Below are 19,579 nucleotides of genomic sequence, written 5' to 3' on the forward strand. Positions count from 1 at the left end.
AGCGGCCAAACCATTTTTGTGTTGGGGGTTCTTGACCACAAGGACAATTAGGAAGAAAACAAATAACAAGCTTTTATGTAACTCAAATACTACATATTTTTTTCCACAAATAGGCATATTTTAAAACATTTTTAAAAAGATTCCATAATTTAATGAGAATAAAAAAAATAAAAAAAAAAAAAAATAAAAAATTATTGAGGGCCCAGTTCTGGGCCCCCCCCCCCTACCCTGGGCCCGGGACAACAGACCCGTTTGTCCCCCCCTATCGGCGGGCGTGCCTGAACCACTTGAGACACCAGAGAGACCAGAGAGAACAGAGACACCAGGGACACCAGGGACACTCCTTCTGTCCATGTCTTTATTGCAGCATCATCTCCCACCGATCTTCAGCTGCTGAACACCCTGACTCCTGGAGGAGATTTTGATAAACTAGTGTTTTCATTTCCTCCTCCAGACCCTGAGGCAGCGAAACAATCCCAATCCCAGATCACGATGCTCCCTCCACCGTACTTCCCCTTAACTGTGTCCTCTTCCACGATGCTGAGCAGTTTCCTCCAGCAGTGAAACTAAAGACAGAATCTTGTTCTGTTCTGTTTCCTAGTTGTTTCCTCTCTGTTCATCTGGCCGAAGATGCTTCACGAGGAGCCGCTCATCCGACAAACGTATGATTCATCTGAACCGGTTCCACCTCGAAGCCTCGGGCTGTGAAGCTGAATCCTGACGGAGGTGATAACGTTGGAGAGATTCAGTCGTAAACAATCCTCCACGCAGCTTCTCTGATCGCTCTGTTCTCCCGTCTGGGTTCAGGTTCGGTCCGTGTACTTCGCAGTCATCCGTTTTTTGTTTTGAAATGACAAAATAAAAATAGAGAAATAATCCAAAATAATCCGTTTCCCATCTTTTGTTTTGATAATAAAAAACGGAAACAAGAGAGAGTCTGTTAGAGGTTCTGGAGCGGGAATAACTGGCGTGAGTTTCCCAGAGTTTTAGTTTAGTTTAGTTTATTGGTCCTTTCAATTTCCACAACACAAATAACCCAAAGTACAGGTGTAAATCATCAGTGTAATACAGAAAATATATAATTTTTTTATATACATATATATATATATATATACAATTTTAACTAAAAACTAAGGACCAAAAGGTGTAGACTGAAGCCTAAGCTTCTGACACCTCCCTTTTTGTCTTCTCTATTAGTAGTAAATAGTTCATAACCTTCTAGTTCTACATGAATTTCCTTTTTCCCAGTGAGCCATGTCTCAGAAATTGCAATAATATTGAACATTGGGAATTGACTTAAGTAGTTCTTTATTGTAGTTAAATTTGTGTAAAGGCTTCTGCTATTACAATGTATAATGCAGTTTGGTGTTTATAACGGCCTTGTTTGAATAAATATATGAATATTTGCATATCGTTGTGACTGATTAAGCATCAGGTCCATTTCAGTGATGCTGATATACGGTGTAATCTGATTACTATAATGGTAAATAATGTAATTTCAATCTTTAATATTTAAAATTCAGGTTTCATCTCCAAATTAAGTCCAATTTAAATCAGTAACATTTACTATTCCTTACTTTTCTCACATTTATAGTGAGTTCGACATCAGACATGCACTTCTCGGGTTTAACGGCCATCGAGTCTCTGCAGAAAATATATAATAAAAATAGAATAATATAATAAAAATAACGATTGATTCCAAACATTTGAGACGGTTTAATCTTTATTTTTCAGCTGCAATGATGCTCCTCGGCCACCAGGGGGCAGCAGGACGGAATAAAAACCACCACCAGAGTTCAGTTCCTGCGACTGCAAGTGTGCACGTTTGATTAAAACAGAGGTAACCATGGTAACCAGGAGGTCTGAAGGCGTCTCACTGAGGTGATTCATGAATTCTGAGGGATTTAAAAGTCCGGGCTGGTTCTGCTGGATCCGGGTCTGAGTGTCTTCCATCTCCTCTAATGAACCTAAAGTGGCTTCAGGTGCTTTCACACATCAGAGATGCTGTTAGACTCGAGTGACTCTTCAGATTGGAGGTGGAGGTCGAGGAGCAGCTGGTTGTTGGAGAAACGTGGGGATGAGAAAGATGACGGTCCTTTTCTGCAACGCATTAAGCATCTTTTGAAGCCTTGGTGTCTCTTTACCACCTTGCACTATTGTAAAATGGGGAAATAGTATTTCGAATAGGATAGGCGGGTCCTTAAAAAGTCTTAAATCCCATTTTTGCTCAAATAAGACCTTTAAATGTCTTAAGTTGTCTTAAATCTCAATCCAATCCAAATATATATTTCGGCTGCTTTTCCTGGTTTTTACTTAATATTTTGGAGAAATTATTAACAAAAAAGTTTCCATTATGGCAGAGAAAAGTAGAAACTTACACAATAAACTCACTGATCTTTGATGTGCTTTAATCTACTCAATTTAGTCTTTGTTTGGAGCCTGAACCTTTTTTTGACCTATTTAGTGGTGTTATGAGGCTTAAAATGTATTACACATTTAATAATTTAGGCTTTTAATATAGAGAAAGTGTGATTTGGGCTGGTTTTTCATTATTTCAGCGGGTTTTACATGTTTGGGATGGAACCTGTCAGATCTGGCAACCTCGACCTCAGCGCTGGATTTCTTAGTGACTCGTCTTTTGGATCTTAAATTTAGTATGAAAATGGTATTAAAAAGTCTTACATTTACCTCGGTCAAACCTGTAGGCTGTTTGATTTGTTATCGTGCTGCAGATTTATTATTTCCTTCACCGTCAACATCAGATTCAACTTTCTTTTCTCTTTATTTTTATCAAACATTATCTCAGAAGTGAGAGGATGGTAAATGAAGCCGTTTCCATGGTGATTTTTACCTGGAACACAGTGTGTGAAGTTGTCTGAAGGCGTCTGACGTGAGTCTGCTGCCATCTGGCGGCCGCGGCAGGAATTACACACGTTTTTCACAGTTCAACTCAAAACATTTTGGGCCCGATTTACTAAGATCCTAAATAAATAGCACTAAATTGCGTGTGCACTGAAAAAGTTTGCGCGTGCTGTTGTGTGTTTTGCGGGTGATCAACTAAGAATGCTTGCGCAATAGATAACAGGTGCAAACCGCAGTATTTAAATGAGGTGTTGCGTGTCTTACGGTTTGCGCTGTTGTGCCGTATTCAGCACCCCTGCCGTGAAAAGCACCCCCTCGTCGACATATATTACCCACGGATCTGTTATTCACGAGTAAATGTCAAAAAGGACTAAATGCTCATGTTTAATTTACTACAAATGACAACGTACACACAATGACAAAAATTATATTCTCGTTCCGTGTCACGTTCTGTTTAGCGTCCAGTTTTGTGTTAATGATTCATGTTTAAATGCGCTCATGGATTCCACAATAGTCATACTTTCCCACAATCACAGTCACAGATAACAAAAATCGGGTAAATGGTTATTGATGTCATTAATTAATAGCCTGCTTACTGTGTTGTCTTCTATAATATTTGTAAATATATATAATATAAACTCCTAAGTATGTGTTTGTGTGAGTGTGTATGAGGGGGTGCTTTTCACGGCAGGGGTGCTGAATACGGCACAACACCACAATAACAGCAGCCATCGGTGCGTAATGCTGGGCAGATTAGCACCTTCCTTTTGAACGTATTAAATACAGAGGCAATCACAATCCCCGCAATAACTTTCAGGCTTGGTAAATCTCATTGCGGGTGGTAAATGGACATATTTGCATCTTTCCCTCCCAGTATTTAGCGCTTTCTGGCGGGTACGCCCCATATTGATTATTCATCAGGGCAAAAGTACTAAATGAACAGCGTGTGCTATTTTGCTCATTTGAGAGGCGCAGTCCTCTTTGCACGCTGTTAGTAGATCAGCCCGCACATTGGTTTGCGGGTGCTGTCAAGTTTGCACACGTTTTTACGCACGCAAACCTTTAGTAAATCAGGCCCTTTGTCTTTTAGGAGTTTTATCACAATTCAGACTCGAGCTTACTGAGTGTAGTTTTATGTATAATATGGTTTATATTATATATGTGTGGGGGGGCTGCAGCTCTGGAAGCTCTGGCCTGCAAACATCTTAGAATTTCAGAAAACTGAATGATACGATAATTCAGGGACAAAATATTTCACCAATGTTCGAGCTTGAATGAAAACCCACATTTGACTGTTTTATGCTCTACAATCATTTAATGTTTTTAGTTGATGTTTATTGAAGCGTTGCTCCTGTAGCTCCGCCCCCTTCCTCCAGTAGGAGGAGCTTCAGCACCGATTGAGATGCGTTTGGGGTCGTTGTCCGTTTGAAACACTCATCAAAACCCAAGCTTTAACTCTATATCTGACGTCTTGAGATGTTTCGTCGTCGTATGACGTCATCGGTTTTGTGAAACGCAGCATGATACTGCCGCCGCCGTGCTTCAGAAAGAGGATGAGGCCTCCGACTTCTTCTTCTTTCCCTCTTTCTTACCTCCAAAATAACCGACCAAACAGTTCCAACTCCATCAACTGTCTTGCATCCGGTCAATTTAAAACACACCCATCCGTCCTGCAGCAAACAAGCCCCACACCATGATGCTGCTGCGGTCGCCATGCTTCATAAAGGGGACGGTGTTCTGAGGCCTCTGATTCGTCCCCGACTCATCCCCCGCATCCACCGCTTCAGCTTGTCAGGTGGTGTCTTGAGATGTTGCTTCAGTGCATCCTCGTGCTCTTCTTTTCCGTTAAAACCAGAGGTGTCAAGTAACAAAGTACAAATACTTTGTTACCTTACTTAAGTAGAAATTTTGGTTATCTATACTTCACTGGAGTTTTTATAATTATTTTTCAGACGACTTTTTACCTTTACTCCTTACATTTTCCCACAATTATCTGTACTTTTTACTCCTTACATTTTAAAAACAGCCTTGTTACTCTATTTCATTTCAGCCTTTAAAAAAAACTATCCAGTTAAATTGCTCCATCCGGATAGAGTGAATTTGGTTGTGGTTGTTTCAGATGTTCTTGTCCAGTTTTGTTCTTACATCCGTTCCCTCAGATTCCTGCAACTAAACTTGGATGTACATTCCAATAAAGGTTAGGATAAATGATAACATGCCTCTGAAGTTTGACTTTTTGCACCATTACAATACTTATAGGTAACTAGTCATCATATCTCCTGCTCTCTGAAACACATGTTAATGCTCAATAGTACACATATATGCTTCTTTAATATATTTGCATTATACTAACATGCATTCATTTTCAATGGCTTTTGTCCTTAATGGCTTTTTTCCCCCTTACATTACTTTTACTTTTATACTTTAAGTAGTTTTGAAACCAGTACTTTTATACTTTTACTTGAGTAAAAAACTTGAGTTGATACTTCAACTTCTACAGGAGTATTTTTAAACTCTAGTATCTATACTTCTACCTGAGTAATGAATGTGAATACTTTTGACACCTCTGGTTAAAACATACCAGTCCCTCCTGGAACAAAAACAAGGCCCACACCATGATGCTGCCGCCGCCGTGCTTCATAGAGGGGACGGTGCTCCGACTTTCCCTCTTTCTTAACTCCAAAGTAATCCACCAAACAGTTCCAACTCCGTCAACTATCTTGCATCCGGTCAATTTAAAACACACCGGTCCCTCCAACAGCAAACAAGCCCCACACCATGATGCTGCCGCCACCGTGCTTTACAACTAGGATGCCACTTTCTCCCAGTTTACCAACGATCATCACGACCAAAGTGCTTTTTCCTCTCCAGACCGGTGGACACGTCTCCAGGGACGAACATCTTTGTCTCCAAGTGCGACCCGTCCCTCTCTCATGTTGTTTTTGTAGCAGACGTCCTCGTGGACGATCCTGCGAGCAGCTTAACCCAACACACGCGAACCCACAGCTTCCACACACTTGGAGCGCAGCGGCATTCCAGCGTGACGTCTCCGGTAACGGGACACCTGCCGTCTCTCCCTGACTGACAGCCCAACCCCGGTCCAGCTCTTCCTAATCGGATTAGCGGGTTGTTCCTGCCACAGGCCTCCGACGGCCCCCCGACAGTCCCCTCGGGCCCTTTGGACCACTTCCCCCCCGAGCTGAGCATAAGGGACCTCTGAAAGGCGTTTTGGCAGCGCAGCCGGACGCTGTAGCGCTTTAAAACATCATGCTCATGTAAGTTCTACCTTTTTTAATCTTCCTCCATCAATCAAATGTTTTTACTTTTAAAAAACAAGAAAAGAAAGAGAAAGTTACATTTGTGGCGCAAAAACACTGCAAAGACACGTAGAAAGGTGTTTAATAAATGACAGCCGGGCTGCAGCACATCAACCTCATTCCTGGGGGAACAGAATCAATGTTTAACAACAATAGGAAATCTCATCAGGATGACGAATCCTGGGAATGTGTGTTTCATTCTTATCAAATCTGAGCAAACGAGTCGACGCCGATCAGAACAAATGAGGGCGGTCTTCTTCGGACTTCGTCTTCCAGCCGGATGGAAAGATAAACAACTTTTATTTGGCTCCAAATCCCATAAAAGATGCTTTGCTCATTGTTTCCTCATCAGATCATGTTTCTGCAAAAAAGTGAGCAGCACTGCCCCCTGGAGTCCGAGGGTGTAATTACCATGTGACACAAAAACTACCATGTCGCTCACGGATCCATAAATGGTGTTTAAGGGTGATTTTTCTCTTTAAATTCAAAATTAATGGAAATGCGAAGCTATTCGGAGCTGAAGTCATGACAGATTCGCCGCCAAATGGAATCTGTCACTCAAAAAAACCAAACCCCTAAATGTTTTGCAGCTTTATTTGATTTCAGATGATGGGGAACATAAAAGTTAAAGCCCCCTAGGGTGTTATTGGTGTGAAATCTGTCTAGAAAGACCCAAAACGTGATTCTAACGTGGTTAGCAGGGATAAACTCGCTTCTGGAGCCCCCCGGTGGTCAGTGGAGGAACTGCACTCCTGCAAGATGTCGGCTCATAAACAAACTCAGATAAACATAACCAAGTTTAACTAATAAAACGTAGACATCGGCTGCTGGTTGAGGTTTTTTATTCAGTTTTTTTGGTGTATAATTATTCGTAGAAGCGGATCTACGGAGGTCTGATCTTCTGGGTTTTCAGGAGACCTCGTCTCGGCACGAGCAAACGAGCGCCGATCCTCTCCGGGCTGGAAAAAGTGACCGCATCCCTGAGGGGTTTGGACTCGGCCGGTCCAGGCGTCTCCCGGAGCGATGGACCAACACAGATCCCTCCAAGAACAACACCGGAGTGACGGACCGAGGGGAGATTTGAAGATGTGGCTGCTCGTATGTTTGGTGAGTGAATCATCGAGGGGCCGTTTCTCCTCAGATCCAGCAGGACTCTGTCTTTGTGTCTTTGAGGTGTTTTATTGACTACGTTTTCATGCATCAATAACCCTTTTAAAACCTGAATATTGGCAATAACCCGAATTTGCACGTCCATGTAAACACCAATAACCCCTTTGAATAACCCGAATTTGCTCATATTCCGGTTTTTAAAAACCCCAATATGAGCCCTGGGTTACTCCTTTTAAAACCTGAATATTGGGTCATGTAAACGCCAAACGGAATATTCCGATCAAACGGAACATGAATTTGTTTTCTGCTCATGCTCTGTTCACAAGGAATCCTGGTCTTTTGAGTCCAGGAAGTTCTTATAAACACGGAGAAACACAAGACCAGGAGGAGACTAATCACTTCATAAATGTAATGAAGGATATGAACATTTCTGCATTTGTAGACGGTAGAAAGTACCGGGATAGAAGATTTACAAGAAGGTCAGCGAAAATTGCGCGAAGCAGCATTTGTTTTGAATCTGGATACAGGAAGAAGAAGTGGAAATGACGGTAATTGCATCATCACGTTCTCCGTGCGTCGCTGGTTTGATCCAGATATCCCGAATGATTAATTACCATGTATACAGGGATAACCCTGTTTGCTCACGCATGGAAACGGAATATTCCGAATGTTTCAGTAACCGGAATATTAGCAATAACCCGAATTTTGACTGCATGTAAAAGTAGTCATAGACTCTCTGGACTTTGATCGGCGACTTTAAAGACCTTTTTTTCTCCCAGCATCCCCGGGGGTGTCGTTAAAGGCAGGATAAGTGATTCTGCTCGGTTTCTGGAGCTGCAGTTCCCCGACTGTCCACAAGGGGGCGGACCGGACCACTAGTCAACAAGATGCCGGATCAGGCTCTGCTGGTACCGCTTTTCCACCAAACCGGTTCCAGGCTGGTTCTGGTTCTGGTTCTGGGCCACAGCTGAGTTTGGAACCGGGCTTTCTGTTTCCACTGACAAAGAACTGGCTCCGGGCCAGAAGAACCGGTTCCAAGGTAGCAGCAACTCTTTGCTGGTCTAGACTCGAGCAGGGGTCGGCAACCCAAAATGTTGAAAGAGCCATATTGGAACAAAAACACAAAAAAACAAATATGTCTGGAGCCGCAAAAAATGAAAAGTCTTGTATATAAGCCTTAGAATGAAGGCAAATGGCGAAAGGCGAAATGTCGAGAAAAAAGTTGAAATGTCAAGATTAATGTTGAAATAATTTCGAGAAAAAAGTTGAAATGTCGAGATTAAAAAGGAAAGGAAAAAGGAAGAAAAAAGACAAAAAAAGGAAAAAAAGAAGAAAAAAGGAAGAAAAAAAGAGAAAAAACTGAAAAAAGAGAAAAAAAGAGAAAAAAGAGAAAAAAAGGAAAAAAAGAAGAAGAAAAAAACAAAAAAAGAAGAAAAAAAAGAAAAAATAGGAAAAAAAGGGAAAAAAGAGAAAAAAAGAAGAAAAAAAGGTCAAACATTTTTGAAAAAGCTCCAGGAGCCACTAGGGCGGCGCTAAAGAGCCACATGTGGCTCTAGAGCCGTGGGTTGCCGACCCCTGGTCTAGAGGAAAGAACCGCCTACGCTGTGGAAAAGCAAACCGGTTCTCAGCTGGTTCCCAAGTTGAAGGAGTTCTGAACCAGAACCAGCACTGGAACCGGTTTGGTGGTAAAGGGGTCTGAGTGGATCTGAAGTGTCTCCTGGGCGTCCCGCGGCGCCGTACTGGCGGTTGAAAGTTTCTTTAACCCCAAACATGTTTCTGCCTATTAACTCAGATACGTATAAAAATCCCTCAGCAGTTTTACTTGTGGAGAAGTTAAATTAGAAGCATTACATAATAACTCGTTAGTAACAACTTGCAGGAACCTGCAAACGTGTTTCCAGTTCTGCTTAAGCAGGTTTTAGTCTCCGAACTCGAAGGTCTGCCGATCACGTCCCCTGATTGGTTTATCGGCCCGATCGGGAGACACGTGGACCATTCTGGGAGCTGATTGGTCCTTACAGCATCATTAGCTGCAATACTTGCTGTTGAATCTCAATATAACACTAGTATTCATATGTTGCAGAACTACAGTCATATAATTCATGAAACAGCTCAAACATTTTTAATAACACTAACCCAAATCAATATCGGAATCGAATCGGATCGAATCAAATCTTGATAATCGATTCTGAATCTTAAGAATCGGAATAGAATCGATTCTTGACATTTGAATGGATCCCCAGCCCTATTTCCACCTCCAGGTCTCGGGACAGACTCTGGTCTTGGAAGGCCGGCCCTGCGGTGATGTCACAGGGGGGAGGGGCTTCTGAAGCCTCTCTTCCTCGTACATGTTGACGTAAACGGGGGAAATTAACGAGTGGAGGAAGTCGGCCGGGCCACGCCCACATCGTGTTACACAGTTAGCCATTTTAGCTTAGCTTATGCTAACCCATGATGCTAGTTAATGTTACTGCTAACAGGTTTAGATTCCACCCATCCGGGGAGGGGGGGGTTAAAGCCACGTTAGGTGAGTTTATATAAGTATGTTAAATAAGCATTTTATGTTAAAAGGAGCTGGGAGCAAAGCTAACTTTGATTCATTGCGTTTACATGGGAAGTTTAATTCCTCTTTAATTCATAATTCAAATTAAATCCGATTTAAAATGAGTAAAAATTACCATGTAAACACTTAATTCTGAATGAAAATGGCCATTCCAAATTCAACTTAATTCCGAAGTAAGTGACTGGTTTATTCCGATTTTAAATCCGAATAGAATAATTCCAGATCATGTATACACTCATTCCACTTTAAATTAATTCCGGTCTTTCTGCGCTGCTCGTTCTCTCGCCCGTCTTTGTGTTTTCCAAACAAAGTTTCAAGATGGCAACACGCAGTAAACGGTGGTCGAGAGCAGAGACGATTTATTTAATAAATAGCTTGGAGGACCTGGAAATAATTAAAAGAACAGATGGCAGGAAACATGAAAATTGTGAGCTTTTCAAAGTTGTAGCGACTAAGTTTGTTTTTCTTCCGGTAGACGTAGAACCTTCCCAACCCCCAGACCTTGAGAGGAATTGGAAGCCGATCAAACGTGTTTTCCATGTAAACCTCAATTCGGAATTACTATTTCCATGTAAACTCGAAGGAAAATAGTTTAATTTGGAATTATTTAATTCAGAATAATTAATTCAGAATTAAAAAACATCATGTAACCGTGGCCATTGACATGTGGTGGGCGCGTCTCCGTCGGCAGAAACCAGTAAGTCATGTGACCCGATGCTTTGTCCAGTGTTAAATACAGATCTTTGGTTTGGACCAGTTCAGGCCGTCGTGAGAGGATGAGGAGGATGAAGGATGAAGTTTAGTCACAGGTCAGACCGGGAAAGGAAACAGAACCAGACCCCCCTGAAGGTCCAGGTTCAGGTCTGGAACTGACCCAGATTTGCTTCAGTTGACCCGGGTTCCCCTCTTAAATCTGGTGTCTGGTTTCCTCCAGACCCGGAGCTCCGTAACCTTCTGAGACCTTCCTTGTCTTTCCCTCTTGGCGTTGTGTTAGCACTCAGCTGAATCCTGCAGGGATCCGGATGTTTTTATTACGATTTAACGCTTTTTCTCTGAGAATCTTGACATTTGAAGGTTTAAATTTGAAGGTGACCGAGCTTTTGCGGTGGCTGCCCCAAAGCTGTGGAATAGCTGCCACTGAACATTAGATCCGCTCAGACCAGAGGTTTTTAAGTCTTCTTTGAAAACGTATTTATTTTCTTTGGCTTTTGTTGTACGATAAATAGTGGTCTACATCTGTGAGAAGTGATTGTGCACTTTGTGTGTCTGTTCTTTGCCGTCTATTTTCTATTTTTATTACTATTTTATTGATCATTCTAGCTCAGGGGTCGGCAACCCGCGGTCGCTTTAGCGCCGCCCTAGTGGCTCCTGGAGCTTTTTAAAAAATGTTTGATCTTTTTTTTCTTCTTTTTCTTTTTTTCTTCTTTTTTTCTTTTTTTTTGCTTTTTTCTTCCTTTTTCCTTTACTTATTAATATTGACATTTGAACTTTTTTCTCGACATTTTGAGTTTTTTCTCAACATTTCGACTTTTTTCTCGAAACTGTACTTCAGCATTAATCTTGACATTTCGACTTTTTTCTCGAAATTTTGACTTTTTTCTCAACATTTCAACTTTTTTCTCAACATTTCGCCATTTGCCTTCATTCTAAGGCTTATTCAAGACTTTTCATTTTTTGCGGCTCCAGACATATTCGTTTTTGTGTTTTTGGTCCAATACGGCTCTTTCAACATGTTGGGTTGCCGACCCCTGTACTAGCATGTGATTTTATTGTTTCTACACTTTGTACTGTATTTTCTTTTGGTATTGTTTCCTTTTATTGTATACTGTACAGCACTTTGGTCGACCTCGGTTGTTTTTAAATGTGCTATATAAATAAAATTGACATTGACATTGACAAGGTTTGAAAATAACCTGATGGCGCTGAAGTTCTGACGGTTGGGCAGAAATGCGTCTCCCGTGGCAACGCTAGGATGCTGCGCCGACACGTCTCCCGCCACAATCAGAGCAGATGAAACACTCCGGGCTTTTGAGTGGCGGCGACCGGGAGGAACCTGCAGGAAGTGGATCCACCTCCGGACCCGCCCCGAGACCCGAGCATCTGACACGGATTAGCAGCTAATTGAATCAGGACGGGGTTTCCCTGGAAGAGCAACATGGAGGAGGGTGATGTCAGAGGGGGGGGCGGTTCTGACCCATTTAAGGACCAGGTCCACCAGATCCTCCAGTTCTGGTTCGGCTGCATCTTCCGTCGAGGGCTGAAACGATTCCTCGAAAAACTTGAGTAATTCGATTACAAAAAATGATCCAGGAATTTTCTCAGCCTCGAGGAATCGTTTAATTTTGCAGCTCAAAGCAGGTATTACGCCCGGACTACGTTTAATGCGGCTGACGCCACGCACGTAAAGGAAGAAGAAACAGGGGGCAGATATGTTTGGTTTTTGTAACATACCATGCTCAGACAATGAGTCTGCAATGGCCCAGACGGAGACACATGTAGCTCAGTGCTTAACTTTTATTTTGAATCCACTCTATATTCTTCTGTTCCGTTCTCTTATATGTTCCCCCTCTAAAGCCAAAATTATTGTTCCGCGTTACACCAACACAGAGCCTACGGCGTAGGCTCTGTGTTGTTGTAACGCGGAACCATAAATCAGCCTTCACCCGGTACATACATAGGTTTCTCTAAACATCTGTTCCCGCTACAGTTTTAACTAAAAGAAAATGTGCTCCAATACAGCAGGTCTCATCATTTTATTTTGAACACTGCCAAAACTCTAACTTAAAACGTAACTAGAACTTAAAATTTGCTAGACACAAATGAAAGTTCAATTGAAACACGTGGGAAAAACACCTAACATTTCTTGGTAAGATCCTTAGGGCCAAATCCACAAAATTTGAGAGCGTCTAGAGCGTTGAGACAAAAAGAGAGCGTCTAATTCACAAAGCACCCGCAAAGGGCGAATTGCACCACAAACTGCACTGCCAAGCAAATAGTGTCATGGTGCGCCGGTGCCATTTGCATGCATGTAAATTAGGTAATATTCATACATTCGGCGAAAAATTGCCCCCTTTCTATGCAAAAAAGCCTCATTGCAAAAACTGTCTAATTCACAAAGGCCAGCGCTATTTGCCACACGCAAAAATTGTGGAGCAAATACCGTCTTTCCGAAGCGTGTATTAACTGCGCGCAAACTCACTCCTCACTCCCCGTCTGTCTCTGTTTCTCTCTCTCTTCAATATCATTCAAGCCTGTGTGATACTGAATGATATTAAGGGTGAAATCTACAGTCAGACATGACTGTACACACTCAGATCAAGTGGGGTTGTGGACTTATCTCGGATTTAAAAATAAAAATAACAGGACGGAGCTCAGGATTCATCCATACATAGGGGGCGGCTTTATTACAAACAATTCCACCATATAAACATATAAATCTAGAATGTGTGTGGGGGGGGCAAGAGCATGAGTTTGAAAAGTGGGGGGACATGTGCTATTTGCGGGCGCAATCTATTCTTTGTGGATTTGGCCCTTAGTGAATTTGGTCGACTGGTGTAAGTTCAGGGTTTTTAAATGCACAGCCATGAACCTACTGTATTATATAATTTAGTCTTAGTGATGTCAATTAACATCTAACATCTTATGTATATTTATAATCGCTCTTTAACTAAACAAAAATATGTTTTATCCGATTAATCGATGGAATTTTCAGTAGAATACTGGATTACTAAAATATTTGATAGCTGCAGTTCTACTTCCGTCACTAACTGGCGGGACCTCGGCGACGAGCGTTGCCATGGAAACCTGGGACGTGGAGGTCCAGAGGCGGCGCCTGCGTCTCTGAGCTCGGACCTTAGACCGGTTCCGTGGAACCTGGACGTGTGACAGAGGAAGAACAGGGTCCAAACACTGTCCCGGGTCGGTCCATGTCCCGGTTCCTGCTGCTGGAACTGGGCCTAGGGTGGTTCCACTCGTCACGGCTCCAGAACCGGACCTTCGGCCCCTCCGGTACAGAACGTACCGGGCCAGTCAGCACCAAGGTTCTGGTCCTACCTGAGTCCCAGAGGAGCCACTTTGACCTAGATGTTGCCATGGCGACCGACGACACTGACGGCATCCAGAGACGATTCCTCCGGGTCTGCCGGTTCTGGTTCTGGTTCTGGGAGGTTCTTCTTTGTTTGTCTTCAAACAAACAAGATGACACTCGGATCCATCTCAGCGTTTAACCAGCGGTTCTCCTGAAACTAACCGAGTTCTGGGTTTTACCCGGGTCGGCCGCGGCTACGAACCGGGTCAAACATCAGGCAGGACTTCCCCGGCCCGGTACCGCTGAGGAGTCGGTAAAGAAGCGCAGACGCAGCCGGGTCTGGGGTTTTTCATTTATTCTGCTTCCGTCAGACAAACTGGTTTTGCCTCTGCGAGGCGGTCCGGGTCAGAACCACGAGTCCAAGTCCTTCTCTGGTCCGGCTGGTCCCGGGCCCGGAGCTGGGGCGAGGGAGGAAGACCTGGGACCCGGGACTGGTTCCATCTGGGTCCAGCTTTTAAAGTCCAGAGCTCGCAGCAGGTTCTGGTTCTGCCGGCCCGTCTGCTCCGGCCCGGGTCACGCTGGACCTCCTGTCCTCCCAGACCAGACACGTTTCAGCTCCGCGGGTCTCCGGGTCGGCGAGGACGTCGTCTGGAGACACGGACACAAATATCAGAAACCTGGAGCTCAAGAGTGGTAATTTATTACATTATATTTATTTAATTTATTTAATCTTGTAATCAGCACTTTCTTGTGAGAAACATTGAAAACAAATGTTTATTTTATAAAAATGAAGCCGAGAGAGAAAAAGGGAAGAAAAGTCTCCGGTGGGCAACACCAAGTACCCCTCACTGCAGGATCAGCTGCTGCTGATCATCAATATTAATGATCAGTAGGGGTGTAACAATATATTGTGCCACGAAATTTCGCGATACAAAAACGTCACAATACGTGTCGTGGAGGTGACAAAGTGTATCGCGATATTAGGTTATTAATATTAATCTATTGTGTTGACTAGTAACGTGCATCCGACCGCGCGTGGCGACCAAAATCTTACTCCGCTCAGAAGAAACTAGTACCGTTTTGGTCCCGACCACGGGACTCTAGCAGGGTTTTGAGCTCTGAACTTTTACTTATGTAAGGCTGGTGTAGAGTTAAGCCTTACCTTATTAAATTAAACCTTTTTCTGGTCGCGAGTAGAGTAAACACGGGGAAACTTCTGCTGAGTTCCAGTTACTTTAATGTCCCTCAGCAGTGTAGGATTTTAGAACATCAACACAGCAGCTAGTGCCGTACTGTGGCGTATCACTCCGCCCAATCTAAAACAGACTTAATCATTACAGATAAACTGACTAGTGTCATTATAGTCCCTGATTTACATCAGAATATAAAGAATATATTTATAAAATAATGAACCCTGAATCACCAAAATAACCTTAACAAAAATAAATCTCCTCTTACACTTATAAGGTGAGCATAAATCAATCTTTTTTATGATGTAAAATTGTATGTATTCATTTACTTTTATTTATTTATTTAATTTTAGTTGTTAAATTTCTGGAAAATAAAAAAGTCAAATCATACATGAGAGAAACTATTCAGTTTGTGGCAAAATATTTGTACTTGTATGAAACTGAAGATCATAATGCAAACCTGACATTTACTTTTAGTTCAGTTTGTGGAAAATGGTTGGCCTGGCTTTCTCTTTAAAACATAAACAGTTATAAAGCATTACAAACTGTAACAATAGGGCAAATGCACATCATTGTTTTGTATTTTGTGTCTTTCAAATAAAAGACCATTTTTTTCCAGTCATATGTTCCTCATTCAAGGTTGTTAAAAAAATACTGCTATAATATCGTATCGTATCGTTATCGTGACCTCAATATCGTGTATCGTACCGTATCGTGAGATTAGTGTATCGTTACACCCCTAATGATCAGCTGCTGCTGATCATCAATAAAAAGTCAGCAATGATCTTAGAGAAGGAACAGTTGTTGTACGTCGGTCTGGAAAGACCAGAACCGGCCGAGCAGGAAACATTCATGACTGGTTCCGGGACTCGATCAGACCGATAGAGAAGTGGTTCTCAAATGGGGGGGACGAGAGATTTTAAAATATACATATATTTAAAAAGTTCAGGGGACCAGGACCTCGTCTCTGGACCAGAGAACTCAGAGACAAACATGAGGAACCTCATCGGAGTCATGTGACCCAGAACACGTCGGCAGATCCACATCACAATGGCTGCTTCTGGTTTGGCCTCCTGAGACCAGGCGTTACCTTTAAAAACATTGAGAAGCGTCTACAAAGGTGCCAGACTGATAAAGTCTCGACTACTATGATTAAATTATAGTTAGTTAATTAATTAATTAATTAATTTAACTTTGGGGATTCAACATTATTCTAGATGATAAAAGCTGTTGAAACTCGGTCATGTGACCTCGACCTCGCTGAGAAGTTGCAGCGTTACCTTTAAAAACACCACAGGGAAACGTCCACAGACTGATGCAGTCACATGACGACTCTGATTAAATTATTGTTAATTAATTAATTAATTGATTAACTTTTGGGGATAAAACATTATTCTAGAGCAGTGTCTCCCAACCTGGGGTCCGGGCCCCCCTGGGGGGGCGCCAGAGATCTCTGGGGGGGCGCGAAACTTTGTCTGCTTTGAAATTATGCAGTTGTAAAAATTATATTTTCGAATGAGTCATTCATAAGACATTGTTAGGAATAATTTATGAATGTCTTGAATATTTTTTGTGTTTTTTATACACTGGTGACAAACACAGGAAATTATTTCATTCCTTATTTTTATATCATTACTCAACATTTAATCTACTCCGTCAGGTTGTTAAAGGAAAAATGTTAAAAATGTTGGTCTCATATTAAAAGAGACATTTTTCAGAAATATTTTTATTTCCTTTTATGTCCTTTTGTGCCTATTTTATACATTGGTGACATTGGAGAAAAACCAAGTAATATGTATACAGGGTAAACCAAAGAGAAATGTATCAAAAAAACATAATTAATGTTCATTTTTTCAATTAAAGACTATTTTGGTGCTAGTACGTACAGGTCGGGGGGCCCGGCTGGTCTTAGACACAAGTAGGGGGGAAACAAGGAAAAAAGGTTGGGAACCGCTGCCCTAGATGATAAAAGGTGGCTGAAACAGGGTCATGTGACCTCGACCTCACTGAGAAGTTGCAGCTGTACCTTAAAGCGCTGCAGAGAAGCGTGCCAGACTGATGAAGTCACATGACTACTCTGATTAAATTATAATTAATCAATTAATTTCCTTTTGGAGATTCTTTATTATTCTAAATTATAAAAGCTGGCTGAAACGGGGTCATGTGACCTCGACCTCCAGGAGAAGTTGTAGCATTACCTTTAAAGGCGCTGCAGAGAAACGTCCACAGACTGATGAAGTCACATGAACGACTCTGATTAAATTATAATTCATTCTTTCTCCTTTCTCCTTTCAGGGCTGAAACATTTCTCTCAGTGCGACTCACCGGCGTCACATGGCCCAGGAGATGTTGGCGGCGTGCTCCTTGGCCTTCATGCGCAGCACGGCGATGCTGGACGAGCGGCGCTCGAACTCGGGCTTGGTCTCGAAGGCGGGGGGCGGCAGCAGCGAGTCGGCGGAGAAGAAGTTGTTGAGGGAGACGTGTCCGAACTGGTTCTGCTGGCCGGGGAAGCCCATGTAGCCGTGCTCCGCCGCCGCCGCCGCCGAGCGCGGCGAGGGCCCGTAGGACGCCACGCAGGGCGGAGAGCCGCGCGGCAGCATGCAGGACGACACCACCGGGCCCCCGGGGGCCGGGCTGGACCACAGGTTGTTGGGGATCTGAGGGGGGAGACGGGAGTCAGGATGAGATCAAGAGGTCAAGAGGTCAAGAGGTCAAGAGGTCACGATGCACTATTATTATTATTATTAATTATAAATATTATTATTATTATAAATATTATATTAAATATTATTATTATTATTTATTATAAATATTATATTAAATATTATTATTATGTATTATTATTATAAATATTATACATTATTATTATGTATTACAAATATTGTTATTATTTATTATAAATATTATTATTATTATTTATTATAAATATTATACTAAATATTATGATTATGTATATTATTATAAATATTATATATTATTATTATGTATTACAAATATTGTTATTATTTATTATAAATATTATTATTATTATTATTTATTATAAATATTATACTAAATATTATTATTATGTATTATTATCATAAATATTATATAATATTATTTATTATTACAAATATTATTTATTATTATAAATAGTATTATAAATATTATGATTAATTATTATAGATATTATTATAAATGTTTTATTAATTATTATTATTAGTATTGTTATTATTATTTTTATTATTATTATTATTATTATTATTATTATTATTATAAATATAATTATTATTATTATCTTGCAGATCTGAAATGACTCGTTTCATCTCACCAGCATCACTATTATCTTTGTAGATAATAATTTGGCTCCTTTTTCTGGAATTTGCCTTGGTGTAATAAAATGTGTAATATCCGTCTACCTCACACACATCCTACCTGCTTTTTTTGCACTGTTTTTCTTTCTTTTCCCGTACTGCACTACTTTTTATTTTTCATTCCAATGTATATACTGTTTATATTTTGTAATTATATATTTTTTACTTTTTTACCCCTCCCCTGCATGTGTGTGTTGAGTGTACTGCTGCTGAACAAAGTGAATTTCCCCATTGAGGGAGAAATAAAGGATAATCTTATCTTATCCGAAACAAACAGGAAGGAGTTCAGGAATAATAATAATAATAATAATAATAATAATAATAATAATAATAATAATAATTATTATTATTATTATTATTATTATTATTATTTTTATTATTATTAATAATAATAACAATAATACAATCTCTTTTAAAACTATAAACTATTAAGAGAGAAATCAAAGTCTTCGTCTGATCAGGAAGTGGAACCGCGGCGTGAAGCGGCTCTCAGACGTCTCTGGTTCGGCGTATTTTCTCCACCCGAGTGTTTTTATAATTGCCTCAAATTAAATGAGTTCTGTCCTCTGTCTTCTCCTTCGACCTACAGTACACCCTTTCAAAATAAAGGTCCATCTCCTGCAGGAGACGTGCGAGCAGCTTCGTCCCGGGTTCAGGGTTAGAGGGTCGGAGTGTTTTCATCCGTCTGAAACTCTCTCTCGGTCCCCTGAAACATTTCTGCCGGGGAGATCCGGTCTGGGACGTCTGGGACGTCTCGGTTTAGAGAGATTCAGACCAAACTGAGAGAAAACATCTGGATACAGAACCAGCAGAGACCCAGCGTTAGTTCCTGGGTAACTTTAACGCAACAGCACGGCTACGCCAGCGTTTCACAGCAGGTTCCTGCGGAGTACTGGTCAATATTCGTAGAAAAAGTAAAGAGAAACTCAAGACTCTATATTTCAGGCGCTTCTAGAGACGAGATACTGGATCTAAAACCAGACGGCGTCACTCAGAGTTTCATAAAATAACACGACCGAGGATCTGGGGGAGACTCTCCTGGACCGATCGGGTGTCTGCTGACGGGAGACGAAGATGGATGAGAGGAGACGACGGCCAGAACCAGAACCAGAACCAGAACCAGAACCAGAACCAGAACCAGCCGCATATACAAACTG

General features: G+C 41.6%; 1 protein-coding gene across 1 annotated transcript in view; it reads right to left on the reverse strand.

Moving 5' to 3' along the window:
• Window positions 1–14,406: 14,406 nt before the first annotated feature.
• The window catches only part of alx1 (ALX homeobox 1), a 12,638-nt gene continuing 7,465 nt past the window's right edge, over window positions 14,407–19,579 (reverse strand). Inside the window, exons 4-5 of the mRNA XM_061722436.1 lie at window positions 17,395–17,726; window positions 14,407–14,527 (exon numbers count right to left, since the gene is read on the reverse strand). Coding sequence (XP_061578420.1) covers window positions 17,400–17,726 — 327 coding nt within the window. The 3' untranslated portion in view covers window positions 14,407–14,527; window positions 17,395–17,399. The remainder of the gene's footprint in view (window positions 14,528–17,394; window positions 17,727–19,579) is intronic.

Source organism: Cololabis saira, chromosome 5, assembly GCF_033807715.1.
Source record: "Cololabis saira isolate AMF1-May2022 chromosome 5, fColSai1.1, whole genome shotgun sequence".
Classification (NCBI taxonomy): Eukaryota; Metazoa; Chordata; class Actinopteri; order Beloniformes; family Belonidae; genus Cololabis; species Cololabis saira.